The sequence below is a fragment of the Parasteatoda tepidariorum genome, chromosome 6, assembly GCF_982258835.1.
Source record: "Parasteatoda tepidariorum strain Cologne lab strain chromosome 6, Ptep-v5.0, whole genome shotgun sequence".
NCBI classification, from domain to species: Eukaryota; Metazoa; Arthropoda; class Arachnida; order Araneae; family Theridiidae; genus Parasteatoda; species Parasteatoda tepidariorum.
In genome coordinates this window covers 42,846,013-42,867,305 of record NC_141760.1, presented here as the reverse complement: position 1 = coordinate 42,867,305, position 21,293 = coordinate 42,846,013, and the positions used below count along the sequence as shown (strand labels likewise).

At 29.3% G+C, this 21,293-nt stretch overlaps 1 protein-coding gene across 5 annotated transcripts in view; it reads right to left on the bottom strand.

The window, feature by feature from the left end:
- The window catches only part of LOC107445688 (dual oxidase maturation factor 1), a 116,718-nt gene that overhangs the window by 67,750 nt on the left and 27,675 nt on the right, over window positions 1–21,293 (bottom strand). For all 5 annotated transcript variants that reach the window (XM_087165748.1, XM_087165746.1, XM_087165744.1 and 2 more), the window contains one exon: window positions 7,827–7,884. In XM_087165748.1, coding sequence (XP_087021874.1) covers window positions 7,827–7,884 — 58 coding nt within the window. The remainder of the gene's footprint in view (window positions 1–7,826; window positions 7,885–21,293) is intronic.

Here is a 21,293-nt window from a genome sequence, read left to right as displayed (position 1 = left end):
AAGATAAAAAAAATGGTAATTAACTTCCATCGTGAGAAATTGTTTTTTTTTAATTTTATTCTGTTTCGTTCAAAATCAGGAAGTTTAAGTATGTACTGGAGAACATACAATATCATACAATATCATATGTTCTAAGACTCTTCAAAATGTATTTTTTCTACCCTATATAAGGAACGGGTATTCAGCCAACGGAGAATAATTTTATTTGCGAAAAAATCGCAAATTACTAAAAGTAATAACTTGAAAATATCATTCATTTCTTTTGGTTCAAAATCATAAATGACCTAGAAATCAGATCCATTTTTTCTGAAATTGGTCAACAAAAGCTCGCTTTTTTGCTAAATAGTACCGCTATATAGCACTTTCTAAGCAGAATTTATGAAAAAGGGCGATACATTCTAAGTTTAAGCCGAACAAAAATGACAATTGCAGCTTTGAAATTCTTCCAAATTAAGACCAAAAAAAAAATCAGATCAAAGTGAAATTATAGCGAGGTTTTTCACACAGGCGGCAAACGAAATATACTTTTTGTGAGAAATTATGGTAATTCAATGTTCCACGATTTGTTTGTTTCAAAAAACAAGAGTATTCACAAAATTTGAGTCAAGGACGTGATTCTCGCTTTTGAAAAGCTTAATTTCGGTTAAAGAATTCGAAAATGGGTGATTGAGCGAAACGAAGTGGTATTCACAACTGAAATAATCAAGGATAATCAAGTTTCTAAACTGTATTAGCTTAAAATAAACACTAATGTTTAGCATACTTTCAAAACGCCGCGAATAAATAAAAGCAAATAACATTATCCGTGACCTGCATACTAAGAGAAATAGTGTATTTACTTTAGAAATAAAATACTTAATGCTTATCATTTAATAGCTCTTTTTAATAAATTACAAAAGGGATCAATTCTTTTTCTATGTGCCGCAATTGCTAAAGTCATTATTAATATTTGTAATTATTAATTATACTATTCGATTTAATATTAGTAATTATTTTCGATTACTGTACTGTTTTAAGATTTAAAATTTGATATATGAAATATTTTTCTTTATAACGATCTACTACGATAGGATAATAGATAAAATCTAATCACCTTTAAAATGTGCCTTACTTATTGTATTAAATTAATAATACTAGTGGGCTGCGCCCCCTTCTCGCTAACGCTCGCCAACCCTCGAAAATTGCTACGCAATCTTATATGGTTTGCTTCGCTCGCTACTAACTTAGGTACATTGCAAATGCACAAAATTCTACGAATTCAAAACAATCATTTAAATCCATATAACAACTTTTTTTAAAAAAAAAATTACATCTTTTTAGTGAATACTAAGTCATTAAAATAAATTTGAATTCAAATAAATGACATGTAATTCGTTAAACCTATTAGAAATGTGCTATAGTATAAAATCTTAAAGAGTAACAGCACAACTGAGACTCATTTTTCAATGAATAACTAATAACAATAATAAAACAAATAAATTCGTGATATAAATCAAAAATCGTCAAATAAATTCGTAATATATGAATTCGTGAAAAAAAGCGCTTTCGACAAAATACTTAAGTAGAGATCTATCGACAAAAACTACTCACTTCTGCCTAGCTTAATAGTATGAGATTGCCGCAGCTGATAGGGTGAATTTCGGAAGAGATCACATTTGATGAGAATGCTCTCTCTGGTTATTTCAGTTTCCGTTTTTAAAAGCGATATATGTTGAGCCACATCAGCTAGTTTTGGCATGTGACATTTTTAGCGGCAATCATTGGTCGATTTTCTAGCGTTGCCATTCGGGTAGTTGTAACGAGGCTCTTTTTTGTCGCCGTGTAAGAGAAAAAAAACAAAGATAAATTTACATAATTTCATTAATGAATATTTTTAATGAAATTTAAAAAATCGGTATTGATTCAATGCATTGTTTCATACACTGATTCAATTCATTTTTATAATTATATCCATTAGTCATGCTCATAATATTACAATTTAAACAAATTTTGAAATTCCCTTAAGCAAAATCATTTTAAAATTGTTAAATCTTTCAATATTTCACACTAGTTTTTGAAACCTTCCTATTTTCGTTAGCTATGAAAAGAATTTCAAATAGTTATTTTATGGTTTGGTGTAGCATAAATGAAAATGCAGTCGACGCTCGACATAACGACCTACATGGTCAGATTGAAAACGGACGTTATAACGAGAAGTCGTTAAAGCGAGTGTGCAGAAAAATACCGCAAATATTAACTCATAGATAAAAGAAAAATACTGCAACAATTTTAACAAAGTGATGCTTTGCTTTAATAAAAATTTGGTAACTAACAAAAAAATTGGTAATAACGCGACTTCTCTACATTAATATAAAAAAAATTTAAAACAATATTCGTAGATGCAAAATGCATTGATGAAGCTGTAGTATGCTGGTTTGGGGCTGCGATTTTCGATAAATAACAAATTGCTGAGATGGTTTATTTTAACTCGAAAAAAAAAACCATGCAAGGAGACTCATAGAGAAAGTAAATACAATTTTCAAGAATAAATGTATGATTGATAAATTAGTTGTATTACTTGAAAAGAAACTTATGAATGACCATAAATTACATAGCACTTACGGTAAGAATATTGGGGGTAAATTTTTTTCTTGGTTCATTCAAAGGGGATTGAAGGTATTTTTTACATTTTTTGCGTAATAACGTAAAAAAATGGCTTAAGTAATTTCTTTGAAACTATTTATATATAAAATTACTACATTTTGGTGACTACATCGGAATTATAAGGCGTGATATTCGAACTTATTCTCCAAGATATTCGAACTTATTCTCCAAGATATTCGAACTTATTCTCCTAGATATTCGAACTTATTCTCCAAGATATTCGAACTTATTCTCCAAGATATTCGAACTTATTCTCCTAGATATTCGAACTTATTCTCCAAGATATTCGAACTTATTCTCCAAGATATTCGAACTTATTCTCCAAGATATTCGAACTTATTCTCCAAGATATTCGAACTTATTCTGCAAGATATTCGAACTTATTCTGCAAGATATTCGAACTTATACTGAAAGATATTTGAATTTAGAATGAATGCTGCGAAAAGTTCTAATTATTATTCAAAGTATTCGAATTTATATTGCAAGGTGTTCAGTGTGAACGTTCTAATGGACATTAAAATAACATTATGTCTATGGAACAGTAAAAAGTACTTTATGCATAAGTCGTTATAATTGAAAGATTACTATAATGGGGGTCTTACTAAAGAGCGTAAAAGCTCGTCCTATAATTGAATATAAAATGAATTTCTCGTTTATTACAAATAGATTACAAGAGTTTTAAAAAACATTCTAAATGCTAGAAATTTTAGAATTCTAAAACATTAACCCTTTGACTCAGATAAGTCACAGGTGACTCTTAAATATTTTTTTTCCTAAAGCTCTAAACAAGTAAAAATATACTTCGGTATTCTTTAAAAACTTTTATATTAAAGGAATTATATCTGTACTAAAATATAAAATCCGAAAATGTAGTTTGAAAATTTTTTGTTCATTCATATTCAAAAATATATCAATAATTGATTGTGTAAAGTAAAGACATTTCAATTACGAAGAACTGTTTCACTCAGATCTAAATAACTGCAAATTTGAAAATTTATTGCTGGAAGTGAGCCGTGTTTGGAAGATTTTACCTTAACGGCAAAAAAAGACATCGATGTTTTATGTTGTGTTCATAATCATAAACCATTGAAATGCTAAATATAATATTTTTCTTTTTTCGATCTATAACTTAGGGGCCGTTCAAAAAGTACGTACATCCCGAAGGGGGGGGGGAGGGAATTTGCTATTTTGTACGATGAGGAGGTATTATACAAAGTACGTACATTATAAGCATACTCCAAATTTAAATTTGACTTTTTCAATTATTTTAATTTTTATGAAAAAGGGGGTAGACTAATTAAATGTACGTAAGACCTCATGTACGGTAATGTACGAAGGGGGGAGGGGGTTAAAATTTCTCCATTTTTGTGTACGTACTTTTTGAACGACCCCCTATACAAAATAATGAAAAAACTATGAAAAATATATTTAATAAAAAATCTGCGTGAAAGAGTTAATAAACTTATTGATTTAAACCTATTTTGTATACAATATTTAAGTTGCTAATTTGTTGCCTAAAAAGTATGTTCATAAATTAAACTAATTTTTTCTCTTAAATAAAAAAAGTTTTATTGAATCACGAAATGCGCTTGTGCCCCCATTTACAGGTTGAATTATGTTCGCATTTCTTATAGTTTTTGTCACTATGTTTTATTTGTTTATATTTTATTACTGTATTTTATATACTAGTAGCTGTATTAATAGTACTTCTTTTGTAAAATGTGTTTAAATGCTTAATTATTTTCAAAAATAAGGTTTTGTTACATGACTTTAACTATTTTCATTTTTGCTTTGCAAGAATAGATATTATAAATTTCAAAAATGGATACTATAAAGTGATTTTTAATTCGTCTAAAGTATAAGAAATGTTTTTGTCATTTTTAATACTGTTTATACTGATGCTCTTTCTTTCTTAAAACCATCAAAAATATTAAAGTAATGATTTGAAAGATTGCTTAGTATTGCTTGATTGAAATAATTATTACAACTACATTTTATGTGGCTTAAATTCTTTGAAAGGTATAAGGAAAAAATTCCCCGGAAGGCTTTTTTAATTTATATTTCTTGAACACTGCAGAAGTCAAACAAAATTTTATTCTTGTGTAAACTTACATTCTTATTATACTCCCCGCAGATAAATATTGAAAATATTCTGCTTTAATTTGAGAGGAGAAGGATGAGCATTGCTATCTTTTTTACTTAATTATACACAATTTTGAAGGTTTTATCTATGGAAATCGTTTTATATACATAAATTTGAAAATTAAACTGAAAAATGGTTTAAAATTTACTAAAAAATTTCATGTCAGTTAAAATAAAAATTCGAAAATCTTTATTTTTAAGGACCCATGTCATTTTATAAAAAAAAAGATACATTACCCGATAACTACAAATTATATTAATCATTTGAGAACATATTAAATAAAAAGCAAATACTGTGGAAACGTAATTTGAATACCCACAAGAAATGCATTTGCATTTAACCTGGAAAAAAATGCATTCGACTATAAGAAATAGACGGGTGGAAGGCACTTCCTTTAATGCTATGTTTTCAAATACACTCGTATACAAAGATCAAAAGATCATCAGCACAACAGGTTATACGACCAGTAGCTGCTTTGTGAGAAAACAGAACTAAATTTCAATATCCGGTTCCAATAAAAAAGAAAATTTGTTCAGATATTTCCATCCAGTAACATTTTTACACAAAAATTTTTCATCCAACTCTTTAAAAAGATTCATTCATTACAAATAGCATCGAACGAAATTAACTAAGTTCACTTTGACGTTAAAATAAACGTTGATACACTTTTGGGTAGGGCACCCAGAACTAGGTAAAGGTGTCATCAACTGACCAGACGCCACTCACCGATGGGTGACTTTGGCCAAGGAGGATGAAGCCGGAAGTCCAAACGATTTCAATGAGGGCAAACACCCCAGGCTAGTAGTAGGTCTGATTTGATTGAATATGGGCAGTTTATTGTAATTTTGTCGCTAATTGATGATTTGAATTCTCTAGATTGCATTCCTTACGGGCTTTGGCGACGAAGTGTTTTTTTTTTACTCGTTAGTAATGCAATCGAGAATAATAATTTAGATCGAGATGGAGGGGCGTTGGCGCGAATTTGATCATCGTTTGGAGGCATTTAATAAACAACTTAGTTATGTTTGTGGCTTATGCAATGATTGAAGTAAGTTATAAACAATATCGACCTGCACTGACTGATTTTTTTTTATACAATGAACAATATCTTATTAATAAAAAGCCATTGGCTATAATAAAAAAGGTAAATAAAACATAAAATAAGTAAAAAAAGTTTTAAATACACACACGAAAATAAATGCCTTTTTTTTAAATTTTTAATTAATTATCTCAGCGCGAAATTGTTTTAGATATTAAAATTTTAGTGTTTGACCTTCAAATAACAGAGGAATCTAATTTAATTTCTTAGGTTGCGCTAGATTTGCTGCGTTTGAAATACGCAAAATTTCAAGAGTTAATCAAATTGTTCTTATTCAGACCTTTAATAGAAAAATTAGAACGAAATATTTCCAAAAAATTGAGAAAATGTAGCTCAGCGGTCAAACAGTCAAATTTTCAATTTTTTATATTATTTTTCATTTTCATAAATATTTTTTTTCATCATGTAAAAGTAGTCTAAATTTGTATAAAATTAATCAAATATTTTATTTCTCTTGTTATGTTGAAGTATAGACATATTAGTACTAAGCTCTTACATTTAACTCTAGTGTAAAATGTCAGCTATATCACACATTGCAAGATCATGGAATGAAACTAATAGAATGATTGTAGAACTAAACACAAATTAAATCAACACTCGAAAATAAATATTTAACGTTTCTTCACAAAAAAAGACCCTTAAAAAATAATACATGAAGCAAAAAAAATGCCTCTTATTAATAAAAGGTTTTTTTCCCCGTAAAACAGATGCTTTTCCCATTAAATAGAAATAATTTTTACTTTTGTAAAATAATATTCGAATACACTTTTTGAATGTTAAAACATGACAAACACGGTTGTTTTCACTTATCGTCACAGTTCAAAAAACATACTTTCGAATTAAGATAGAATACTGTAAAAAATTATAAATTATCATGGAAAGTATCCGCATTTATACTGCAAAATTATTCAAATTTGAAATAAATACTGCAAAAATTTGAATTTTCCGGCAAAGTATTCTAATTTATACCACAAAATATTCGAATTATGCTGCAAGATATTCGAATTTATGCTGCAAGATATTCGAACTTATTCCGCAAGATATTCGAACCTATTCCGCAAGATATTCAAACTTATTCCGCAAGATATTCGAACTTATTCCGCAAGATATTCGAACTTATTCTGCAAGATATTCGAACTTATTCCGCAAGATATTCGAACTTATTCTGCAAGATATTCGAACTTATTCTGCAAGATATTCGAACTTATTCTGCAAGATATTCGAACTTATTCTGCAAGATATTCGAACTTATTCTGCAAGATATTCGAACTTATTCTGCAAGATATTCGACTTATTCTGCAATATATTCGAACTTATTCTGCAATATATTCGAACTTATTCTGCAATATATTTGAACGTATTCTGCAATATATTCGAACTCATTCCGCAATATATTCGAATTTATACTGCAAGGTGTTCTAATTCATACTACAAAGCATTTAAAATATAATGCAAATGAATTTATAATGTAGAGTATTCAAATCATGGAGAGTACTTGATTCTATTGCACAGAATTTAAATTATGATGTGAAGAAATTGCTTAATATATTCAAATTTGTACTGCAAAGTATTCGAGATTTGCACCAATAGTGTATTTCAAAGTAAAATTCAAATATAATTTTTACAGAGAAATGTAAAACATTTTTCATGAAGAAACTGAACAAAAAGTAGATAATGCAAAAGTGATTTTAAAAGTTTAGATGCTATTATAAATCTTATAAGTTAATAAATCTCAAAAACCAAAATTCTTTCCTGACAATAAGTTGCATAATAATTTAATGTAGTACTCATAAGTTGTATAATAACTTAATATAGTATTTATAAGTAGTATAATAATTGTAATTTAATATAGTATACCACCATAAAATATTTAGGTTTTTTAAATATGATGTGTTCAAAAACAAGCAAAAAAAGGAAAAAAAAACTAATGGTTGTACTCACGTAAAATAGTGGCTCCTACGAACAGACTGGTTGTTACTGTTATTAATGTTGAACATCTCTGTAAAAAAAATATAAAAATTAGTATTGGAACAATTTAAAAATGTAACAAGCATTTCATAAATATTATAATATTTGCTTGCAAGTGTTAATATAATATTTGCTTGCTAATTTTTTTCAAATAAGGAGTGTTTTGTTTAAAAATGTTAAATTCTTTTATGTTTTCAAAATGTTTTAGATTTAGTTTTCACAGTTGGTTTCATATTTCTATAGCACAAAAATGCAGATATGTTTAAGAAAAAATGAATCTTATTTTTTCCTTTTTGAAATTTTCGTGACATAGTTATATAATGATATGATTTCCTTTATTCGAGAATTTTACAAAAATGAGTTACATTTTACTTCACCCTAGAAGGGCGAAATATATTACTGTTCTTTTTTAAAACTCGGACTTTTACAAAGTGTCCAAATCATTGTAAATTTTACGCCGGCCAGGTGGCCGAGTGGTTAGCGTGTCTGACTGCGGAGCCAATGGCCGCGGGTTCGAATCCCGCTCTGGGCATGGATGTTTCTCTCTCTGTGTTGTCTTCTGTTGTGTGAATGAGTGAATGTGGCCCACCCTATGAACGGGTTTGTGGCAGTATGGCGTGGGTAACGTTGCTCGCCTCCGTGACTTTGGTTCACAGGTGCCCACTGGGTAACGCTAAATGAGTAACAATTCCGGCATCTTCTATGGCGAAGAACGAAAAGTTCAGTGCCTGCCGTTATTAAAAAAAAAAAAAAAAAAAAAAAAAAAAAATTGTAAATTTTACTAATTTTCTTCATTATTTGTTTTATTATTGTTTTCTACATATTAAACAACATTGAATGAAAATAATTATGAGAATCTATTAAAATTCGGAAATTTTATTCCTTTTTTAAAATTCAGACTTCTGCAAACTGTTCACAACTTGACAAATTTTAATATTTTATTTTACTTATAACCAGAAATATACATTTCTAACAATCAACAATGAGAATCAATTAAAATTGGAAAATTTTATTTCGTTTCAAATTTTCAAACTTTGATGCGTTTTAAATACATAAAATAGAAAACACTTTTATTCAAAATAAATAACGCTAAGTCTTCTTTTCGTTGAATTTTCACTAAATGAACACAAAGATATATTTTATATTCTTTAAGTCAAAAGCAAATAGCAAAATTTTTTGTTAGTTAAAGTGAAAATGTTTATTATAATCATTAGCAAGAAAGTTTATACAAAAAAGAGCTTGAAAGTATTAAATTTTTAAGGTTTATATGATCAGTTTTATGTCATATTCTCTTTAAATCAAGTTTTATAATTAACACAATAGGGTCATTATAACTATTATAAATGTTAGAGAAGAATGTATTATTCTTTTATGTTTTCATTCAAGAAGTCCAAATATGTGTGCCGAATTTGGCAATTTTTATTACATGGGAAGTAATACAAAAAAAATTTTTCTTTTTTTTACATTTTTGAAAATTATTGTCCGCAGAAATTCGGAAATTTAAATTTCCCTAAATGAAATGCTTTTCATAATTCAAGAATTTTTGTCGGTAAAGAGTAAAAAAATTGAGTTAGAATGAAATTTAAGGTAACTCAATCAAAGAATATTCGTAAGAGAAAAAGGCTAGCTTCCATAGACATAATGTAAACCAGGCCGTCTTGGTTTGGTGCGGTCCTTGTGTAAGAAGGAAAAAAACAACATTAGGGACACAGCAGATGTTTTTGAAACGGGTTTACACTCACTTCTCATAACCATTTCTGGAGTGGGGAGAAGAAAAAAGTTTCTCTTTTTATTTATTAATGGTTTGTTCTGCATTTTTACATAATTGATAAACAGTACCGTTCTATTAACTAAATTATTTCCTTGCAAAACTATTTATATTATCCATTTTGATTAAATATGCTAATACACTTTTTGCATAAAAAGGAATAAAAAGGCGGGAGGCAGCGTACCCAACCATACATGTTCAGTTGTCCAACAACCAGCTCACAGGTGACGTATCTCTTGACTATCACTTTGCTTCATATGAGCTTGGGCTAGATCTTAGTACATATGATGCTAGATTAATTCTGAGTATTTTCTCTCCCTGTCAGTTTTTCTTCTATTGGTATAACATATTACACCGAGCAGTTCCTAGCGTTAGTAACGTATTCGAAAATCTGGACTTCTTTTCCTTTCTAGTTTCTTTGACTCAATCACATAGAGCATAGTGGGGAGAAACCGGATAGAGGAGTGAGGCCGGAGAGTTGGGTGAAACCGGCTAGTGGATTGAGACCGGGTAGTGGGTTGAGATCCTGTAACTCGATTGTGTCAAAATTAGTTTTCTTTACAGCTGACAAAAGCAGAATTGCAATTTATAGATGAAAAAGTAAGATCTACTATAGTGGCGTGCTGTTGATTAATCAACGGCGTCTGTGTAGATAAGTTTGCTTTACTATATAAACACTCTAATATTCTTGAATAAATAACATTCGAGGAGAGGGTAAGACTTAGCACTACTCAGTCTTACTTCCCCAAATCCTGTTTGTGAGTCTATGTTGAGCTCACGAAAGCTGCAATGCAACGGAGGAAGAAAACAAATCCAATGCTGAACCAAAGTTTTACGAGCCACGGGACAAAATTTACTGCGGTCACCTTTCTCGAAGCACAAAAAGCCTTATTTTCTTTTCATATTAGGTAGAAGTTTTAAAAATCCTTTACACAGAATTGTAGTTTTTATATAGATACAAAGAGCCGACTGGACTTAGTAAGGATCAGGGAACTGATCCTGCATCAGAAAGGTTTTAGGTTCGAATCCCGGGAGAGGCATGGATGTTCTTTCATTTTCTGTACTATGTGTCCTTGCAACGGTGGCCCACCTAATATGGTGCTCCTGAAAGAGTGGCCAACAAATCTGCCGTATAAATGCCTGAATTGACGAAACGTTAACGCAGGTGGACATTGGAAATAAAAAAAATGGAGAGATAAAGAAATTTATTTTTTATTTTCTTATTCAGTAGTTTCCTGTCCTTCATCCCCCCTTAAGTACGACTTTAGCTATGTACATCACACGTTATTTACACGCATAATTTTCTTACTTATGCGTGCAATTTAAATGTAATATAGTCATATAAAATAGAAATGGCAGCTACTTTTTCGTTAAAATTCTAGTATTTCTAAATTTCCCTAACAGTTAACATGTGTGCCCGGCATTACTCCACTAGTGGGAAAAAACCGGGTGATTTGATTTTCCTAAGAAAAAAAATCATTTATGTAAAAAAAGTAGCACATCCATGACTTTTCAAAGAATGATACAACTAAACAATGACTATCAGTATTAAATCTTATAGTTTTAGGTCAAACAGTTTAACTACAATGGCCTTCAAATATTAGCTATCCGATCTTACCCAATCTTCCTCTATAAAAAATTTTATCCGTCTAACATTTTTTGTTTTACACGCAAAACAGATGATAAATTTTATTTCTTACTTAAAATATATGGAGTAACTATTCTTTAGCTAACTATGGAGCTCTTTCTCTATCGATTGTCTACCCCGGAACTTCTTGCGCTGTTTATTTCAAATCATTTCACTCTCTCTGTTAATAATATTTCTCAATGTTAATAATTTCTAAAACTCAACAGATGGCGCTATACGCAGTAATGTAAAAGGAATAATAGTATTCAGTTTCCTCTATGGTATATAGCGGTTTTGAGGAGAACTCCTCCAGACAAAATGTCTGGGGCTGTCTGCTGCTATGGTAACAAGAGCACATTTCTAATGGGGGTTCAAAGGAGGAATGAAGGTGTCGATTGGTTTATTCACGCTGACCTGTGCCAAGAGCAAGACAAAACTATTCACCCCACGCCCCTATTGTAAGTGACTCTTTCTCGTAACCATGGTACCCGCCACGACGCGAGACTGATGTCTGGAGGAGTTCTCCTGAAAACCGAATTATACTGTACCATGAATATCATTCCTTGATTTTGTTTATTAAATATACTTTTCTGAAGGCTTTAAAACCCCGAGATCATCGTATTTAGCACTCTCTATCTACCTTCATCTTGTTTAATATTCCAGGTATGAAACATTAATATAGTTTACAATTTATAGTAATTAATCAGAATGGCTAGACTTCAAATCTCACTTTAACATAAAATATTACATTTCAAACATCTGTTGGAATAAAAACAAAGACATCTTTCTTATAATCATTTTTTTCCTAAAGTGTTATAATTAGATTGACAATATCTCTTTCCTTCAATAATTTCCACAATGCAGGGTGGTTACACTGGGGAAAGCAATAATTTCATCTTACATATCATGCTTACAAAATGTACTTAATGTTATATTCATAATATAATGTTATATTAATATGTTATATATAATGTCATAATTATATGATAATATAATGCTAGATATATCATGTTACTTAAATGTTAAAAAATATATTAATGTTAATATTCGAATAACTCCTACATTTTGAGATGCTATCCTTCGGTCCAATAATGAAACTAATTAAAAATTAGTTTCATTTAATAACACAGCCTCCCTAAACAAACTTAAAGAAAATGTTATATTTATTACTATCTTTTTAACATAAAAAGTATTATTTTTCATTAAAAAAAATTATGAATTAATATAAATATTCCTGTCTTTAGAAAATCTAGATTTTAAAACCTTTCAAACATCGTTTTACGACTAATGTGAACTTTTAAATTATTTAATTTTCTAAAAACACCAAAATAGTGACTAAATGCAAATTACGTCTTAAAATAGCGGGTAATTTACCAATTACGCATAAAAATAAATATTTTTCTTACATGGAAACTGCAGATTAGTGATGCTTGTGAAGGACATCGTCTGCGCAACTTCTTAAATTGGTTATGATTCAAGCTTTGTTGCACGTTTCCGGTAAATCAGTAATCACTGTAGCAAATCCATTCAGCATGATTCTTTTTAACTCAGCCAAAGAATAAAAGTTCGAAAAGTACATTACCAAAACAGTTACTTGGCTGCCTTTGTGGTGAATCTAATCTTATAATATAGTTTAGCAGCGAATCTAAGGGATATATCTAGCGAACCAAATGTGACCACTGAAGGGATTCAGCCGGTGCGCACGCACCGATTCTTATTTCCACTAATCAATTCTTAAAATTTCCTCAGTTTAGAAACAAAATTTAAAATATTTCAAGCTAAATGAAAAATTGACAGAGCATTTAGTTAAATTGAGTACATTTATATTAATAGTTACTTTTAATTTAGAATAAAAAAATACCTCTTCAGGACCTCTTAAATTTGTGAAGATCAAGTTTGTGGATTCCTCATCGTTGATTCAACAAGTTATAAAGTGACAATCGTAAGTACTCGACCAAAACAGAAAATGTCTTTCATTTTTTTTATTATTATAAAAAAATAAAGGAAATAAAATTTTCGAGTGTACCGATGTGTTTCAAAAATCCAATTATCGCCTCTGGTTACAAGTTATGATGGTAATGCCCAAATATAATTTTTGATTGTTTTGTGAATTGCACAGTTTTTAAGGCATTGATATTTTAATATTAAGAAGATAAATAATAATGATAATGAATTACACTCAAACATCTCATTCAATTAAATTCAGATTGGTTTTTCCTCAAATAAGCAAGCTACTTTAAATTACTCAATAAAATTGCTTTTAAAATAGTTTTTCTATCCCTTTTCCTTTTAACTGTTTTTACAATTTAAAATTTATTTTATTTTTTAAAGCAATGCCGCAACAAGAAATAAATTAAAACTACTTTCTTTCCGCGTTCACGCTTTGATATTTAATAGCAGTATTTGCACAGTAAAATTCACTTGAAAAAGTGCAAACACTTTTAGTTCATATAAATTCCCAAAATATTACATGTTTTGAGTCATACAGATAGTTAAAAATCTAATAGATACAATTTACATTTTGTTTCAGTTCTTTTTATGAGCTATTGAAAATAACGTTCGAAGAATTGTAGCAAAATGGCTTTTAAAATCACTGTTCTATTACATAGAAGTAAAATCTAAAATAGTTGCTTCGTATTCAAATACCATTCGGAATGAATTAATTGATTACATCGGTACTTTGAATATACTTTTTCACTTAATTTACAATATCTTAAACTACACTAAAAAGTCGGTACTGAAACTTTAATATTTTAACATTATCTTTATAAACTTGTACAAAATAATGAACAATGCTTAAGATTAAATTTGAATGAAAGACTTAAAAAAAAGCGCAATGTAGACATGCTAATCCCTTCAGAGCCGTGATTACATAAACGTAATCACGTGATTCTTCCTTCTTCATGACTGCGCTGGTGCAGCACTTCTGTCTTCGGTCTGTCGTGAGGGGGTTTCAAAGCGCTTTATAGATAATAAAATAAAAAAAATTTGGTTTTTTACAATTTAATTTATCCAAAGTTCAGACACTATTACGTTTAGCGAACAACTTTTTCCTAGAACATCAATTTCGATAAATGGAAATTATTTAGTTAAGCGGAAATAGAAATAAAATATAGAATAGTAATGCGGACGGGTAAGCAAAAACATTCTGAATTTTCTAATTTATTAAAAATTTCCCATACCAGGTAAGCAGTGTCAATATTTTTAAATTATTTTTTTAACTAATGCCTTACTTTATTAAAAACTCTTAAATTCACCTAGAAAAAAAAAATTTTTTTTTGGTTCATTATGCAATTTTCATAACTTGTCTGAAACTAAAATTTAAGGATGGCACTTTGCAAATTTCTTAGCAAACTTTTCAATCTATAACATTGATTTCAATTATATTTTATTTTGCTCGAGAAGAAAAAGCTTAATTTTAAAGCAATTTAAATTAATAGTGAACTATTTTTTATGGAATTCGGCATCCATTTGTATTGATCAATTGACTTGATTGAACAAAAGACTATCTTTTTCCATTAAGTTAACTTGACTTTAAATCTTTAAAACAAAAGAATAAAAAAAAGGGGGGAAACCAACACATTTTGATTTACACAAACATTTGACTTCGATTAAACAAATGAAAAGTACTTTGGAAAGTATATTACTGACAAATGCAACTAACTTTATACTGTTATGTAAATTTTTACAATAGTCAGTCAAAAAGATTACATTAAGAGCAATTGTAAATCATTAATAAGTTATAAAAAAAATGAATACCGCGAAACTGATAAACTTAGTTTCTTACTGATTAAAGAAAACTTTAAACATCAAAAATGTCAAGGTTAGCTACTTTTATTTCCCAAAAAGAATTTCTTTCAGAATTCCTAACTCCAATTAACAAACATTTCATTTTCTTCAGTTCTCACCCTTGAATACAATGATCGTTCTATTTATCTTTTGCAAGTGTTAAATAAGTTGAAAATTATCGCCTATTTTTGTTTCACTTCCCAAACACAACATTAACTGTAACTGACCCAGTTGCTCCTGTTTAAAACGAGTCGCTTATCAATCAATTCTACAAATTCTTCCGAAGGACGATTTTCGTAAACTAGTGAAAGCGTTTCAACGAGAAAATGATCGTTTGGTAATGGAATAGAAATTGAAGGCCAAAGTGAGCTAGCAGCACGTAAGAGCATCCAGCGCTTCATTGACGAACCTTAACGGTCTCCCTTTAAAGTGAAAGGGATACCCTATTGGAGACCGACGCAATCATAACAAAGAGATTGAGTGGTCTGCTGATTTGGAATAATTTTTTCGAAGCTTTATTTAGAAACGGACGGATTAATTTATATTTCGAGACGAACGTCTGTTGAAACTATAATGTAAAAGAGTAAAATTAAATTAAATTCGAGGCGTTAAGCCGGTTTCAAGGTTTAACGCATTAAAAGTTCATTAGTAAAATCATTTTTTTCAATTTTCTTAAAATTGCTCAAGAGATGAGTTTGGAGAAAAAGGCTTAATGGTTGTTTGAGATAAAAATAAGGAGTAGGATGGTTTAGTTCTCCTAAAAGTCATATAATATAGGGTTGACACAATAAATAAAAGGATTTTAGAAATTGATATTTTTAATACTATTACACGCATTGCAACTATACACGAAATACTACTATACGAAACAATAACTACATGATACTATTACTAAATACTATTACACAAAATAAAAGAACATGCCATTTTTCCATTTATAACTGTTCGATACGTGAATTTTGCTTTTATATGACAAACATCTAATCTATAATCAAGTTCATTCCACAATTTGTAACTTCAGTTTTAAGTTTTGTAGTTTTATTGAAAACGAGTGTGATACAAAGTGGTTTACTCTTAATGGCCATCAAGTTTCCCAGATCTTACGATATGAGATTTCCTTCCTGCCAAATTTTGTGATTTTTGCGAACGATATTTTCTACTCAAAATATTGTTGTAGCCGTTTTTGACGTTGAGATAAAATAAAAATTTTTTTACAGATCATGTTTATTTATTTTTCACTGCTACAGTTTTATTCATTTCTGTTCATATGTTTACAGAAAACACTTATTTTCAGGCTCATTAGTATCAATTTAATGACTTCATTGCTAAAACATTTTGCTTAAAAAAAATAAGCACGTTTTTAATAATACAATCGGTGTTAGTTTACCTCGCCACGAAAAATAGTGGTAACTATACACGAAAATGTTTCACTGTGTAATGGTAGCCATCTTCATATTTTAATAGATTATTTAGGGTTGAAAAGCTTAATTTAAAATTATTTTATCACCACATCAGAAAAGAATTCATGAAAAAAACTGAAAATTATGACTCATGAATGCAAAAGCTAGGAAAAGTCTTAAAAAATGCTAATAACTTTGATGCTCTTACTCTGCTTTTCAACTACCACTATGGGAAATATATAACAAAAGTCGTAAAAGTTGGCTGCTAAGTAATTTCTTTGCATAGTGTTATATCATGTTTTAATACACTTTCCACAAATTACTGAAGTTACGATACTTCATAAAACTCAAATACCAAAAACGCTGCAAGAATTTAATGAATTTGTGCTGGATTAGATACAATTGACAGTGTGCAACTTTCACAATGTGTGAAAGGAATTTAATAACTTTTTTTGCACACTTTATATTAAATCTTATCACAAATAAAACTATCAGTTTGAAAAACTGTAATAAGTATCTACTGTATCCATTACTAAATGACAATTAATACATTTATAACCGCAATAGGTGACTACGCCGTTTCGTTACTAGAATAACAATCTACTTAAATTAAACTATTGGCAATAATCTACTCGCGATTAACAATTTACTGACAATAATCTACTGGAAATTAACAATCTACTGACAATTAATAATCTACTGGAAATTAACAATTTACTGACAATTAGCAATCTAATGACAACTACTGGCAATTAACAATCTAATGAAGATAACCAAAGTCGTTGAAATTGGCATTTTCAAAAAGCAAAAACGATTTATGAATTATGTAAATGCACGCGAATTCGGTGTAAGCATCTCAATTATAGATATTGAGATTTAATTATACCCTTTAAAATGTATATGAATGTTCAATGTGATGCTAATTTGTGTTATTTTACACAACTGTTTTGTGTTGTCCAACACCGAACTCGAATAACAGATACATCACAGTTTTTGCAGTGTAAAGCGATTTAATTGATTTGCAAAAACTGTACAAACTACATTTAAAACTTTTTCAATCGTTAGTAAATTTAAGAATAAGAATTAAATATTTTTGAAAAATATATTTTATATGATTGGATAAATAATTTTAAAAAGTTTAAACATATTTTTAAATTCCTTTATTAGTTCGGGAGATATTGCGAAATACACAAAAAGCAAAATTGACATTAAGGCACCGGAAATTTCAATTGCTCACCTGCGTTAACTATGGGAACCATGTTTTTCAGATTGTGGCTAGCCTTCATATTTCGAAAATACTATATCCAAATAATTGTAGAAAAAAAGTTGCGTTTAATAAGAGAAAGTACATTTTTGTGTCTGATTGCAAAATTAAAAATATTTTCTGCACAAATAAATTTGCAAATTTAAAGCTAGGCGCTCGAAACAAAAAGATTAATCTGACCATTAGATCAAAAGTTATTCAAGGTGATTCATTTTTTTCCGCATTGTACATATCTGTATGAAGCACGTATGTCTGAGATGTATCAAATTTAACAATCCATAACTTTTTTTTGGGGGGGGGGGTAAACTAGGTTACCAATTTTTTCCCTTTTTTGAAAGTTTTGCCAATAAAAGTTTACAATTTTTTTGTATTTACCATAAGAAATATTTATTTAAATACTAACGCAGAATCCTCACGATTTGATTTAAAACTGGTATTCTTAGAAAAAATTTAATACTTACAAAGATGTAATGTCGATGAAAACATCTAATATTATACTCAGTGCAGTCACACTAATGTGACCACCACCACCTTAGATCAAAAATTATTAAAAAAGTGTTCTTTAAAAAATTAAAAAAATGTAAAAAATTATTAAAAAAATCTTTTTGCGTAATGTGCATCCCTTTTTTGCTGTGAAATCTAAAAACTTTTTATTAAAAATCATGAAACTATACTTTACGACAACTTGATTTGCACTAGCACTTGATTTACACTCGATTGACATACAGACGACTAGTTTTAAGCTTACAAATACTGTGAAAATATAACTATTTCCGTGAGAAAGAAATATATGCTAAAAGGAAGTTTTTACATTCCTAGCAATAATAAAGTTTATAGCAAAATACATTTGTACTTACATTGCCTATTTCTTAAACAAAAACGATTTTTTACGCTAGTTTATAACAGATTAATAAAATGCAAAACGAGGTATAAAGTTTAACAGCTTCTAAAATGATTCTACGTTGTGATGCTTCTTTCAAAGAAATGTTTTTGTTTTTTTATTAGGAATAGCAAAGAAGCTTCAGAGGGGAGGGAGAACATCAGTTTTATGTAATGTGTTCTAGAACTTTTGCAATAAATCTTCAAACAATTGGAGATTTCGTGAAGAGGAAAATAAGATCTTGGAACGATATTTGTAGTTATCGTGAACTCCTTTGGTGCTTCGTGACAATTTCAACCTCGTCGAATATTCATAGATTTATTTAATTTCGGGAAGCGCCCCAGACGCAGCGAAAGTGAACAAAAAACTTGCTAGTATTTCGTCTTTCACAGCAAGGGGAAAAAAAAGAAAAAATTACTAGCGTGTGAAAAAGAAAAAAAAATATAAAATTTAGATATGTAAAATTATGCAGAATAGGAAGTATACCTAGTATAATACAGAAGTAAGAATTAAGTTATTGGTCCAAAAGATCAGTAACTCAAAAGACGCATCTAGTCTGTTCATATTTTCATTTTTTTTTTTCAGTATAGAAGTCACTATTAGATTTTTTTTTCAGAAAAAGAATAAAGGGAATCAAATTTACAATCTTTACAATGCAAAGAATATGTAAAGTACGCAATTTTGGTGAAATTACTAGTGACCAAAGCGGAAAATTAAGCAATCAAGCAACCAAAACAGCATGCCATCCCTTTATATCAATTACCGATCAGGGGGGCATTTAATTCTTTTTAGGGTGATTCAAGTCAGATTTCTTGTTGATTTTTCGAGTGACAATCTTCAAAAATTCAATAAAAATCCTATTTGTAACGTAACGCATGAGTAATATTCTCTTCGATAAATTTTTAATCAAATAATTGAAAATTGAAGTTATTGAACTCACGTTTTTGAAAATATTGCTTTTCGTCAATGCAATAAGAGCTGTACCTTTTCTTTAACATAAATTTTATATTCTGCTTATTGGACTTAATTCTCAAATAAACATATTTTTGAAATTTAATCTTTTTTTCCCCAAATAAGAACGGGAGAAAGCTATCTTATTGCAAAAATAATTTTGCCTCAAAAATTGATGGGAAAAGATTACATAATATCCGATCGTTGAAAAAGATCACAATCAAATAATACAAATAATAGTAGGAGGGTGGAAAAGCCCAAAAAAGTCACGGAATCAATAAACTGGTGCTTTATTTAGTTTTATTACGGCTTTGCATATATGTTTAAATATATTTTTATATTAAAGCTTAAAAATGTGAATACTGAAAATTGTGAACATTTTTCAGAATTTTAATCTGTTTTTCTTCCGTGAAATATATATTAGAAACTAACTAATAATTATTAGAAACTAACACCTTCATAAAATAAAAATTAGAAATTATGATTCTGTAATCGAGACCAATAAAATGAGGAAAAGAAAACAAATAAAATCTTGAGAGATAACAGAAAAAAGATCATACAAAACTGAGATGTATGAAGCAATTTGAGGAGAATCTTAGGGTTATGAAAGCCAAGAACCGGAGTTAAGACAGTCAGTGAGAAGGTGGTATAAATAAAAGCTATAAAGCTTCCTTTTAAATTTCTATCAAATTCCGTCATTAAATTTTAAAAAAAATATTTTTATAGTATTGTCCTAGATATTTCTCCAAACAACTAGAAAGAGTTATCGATGTGTAGGAAAAGAATCTGTTTTCTACCTTTCTGAAATAATTATTAAAAATATGATTCCATCCACCAAACCAATAAAATCATGTAAGGAAAATAAATAATATCTTGAAAGATATTAAAAGAAAAAAGATGGTATAAAACTGAGATATATGGACCGATTTGAGGAGAATCTTAGGAAGAACTGGAAAAAGACAGTCGGTGAGATTGTGAGTGAAACTCTTTGTTAAAGAAAGCGAGGGCCCACAAAGGGCTGTAGCACTGGTTTAAATATGGAAGAAACAATGATTCCACCCTCCAGATTTGTACCAAATTCCTTCATTGAATATATCATTAATTGCGTCTCCCAAACAACTACAATTAATATTTTATTACTTGAAAAAGTCATTTCATTTATTCGAAAAAGAACAAAAATCGAATAAGATCAATGATACTAACATCTTTAAATGTAAGAGTTTTTAATCCTCGATAGACCACAAAAGAAACACATAAATGAAACTTTATATCAGCTGCTACACAAATAAAATAAACAAAAACAATAAAATTCAATAACATGGCAAACTTTGACGTTTCATTTATTTAAAGCCAATTGATATTGACTGAATAAGCAAAAATCAGAACAATTATATCATAACGTTATTGTGGTTCTTTCGTAACTGTCGAGTGCTCAATTTAATGCCCATCGCATTTTGTATTACATTTTTGTTTTTTTAAAACAGCCCAGATAACGGTGGTCGAAGGGTTATTAGTGTTCATTGGAGCGTGAATTTGCCAAGGATTTCTTTCTTTATGGATGATGAAAAAGTTTCGCCCAAAGGGTTGAAATGATCGGCAGAGAAAATTATGCAGTTTGAACTCTTTGATGTATATATTTATGAAGTATATTAATGGGAATTTTGGAATTCTCATTTTCGAAAAAAAATCTCATTAGCGATAGGTCATTTGTTGCTGTGTCACTCAATAAAAGGCAGGTAGGAATCAAAATAAAGATCTATT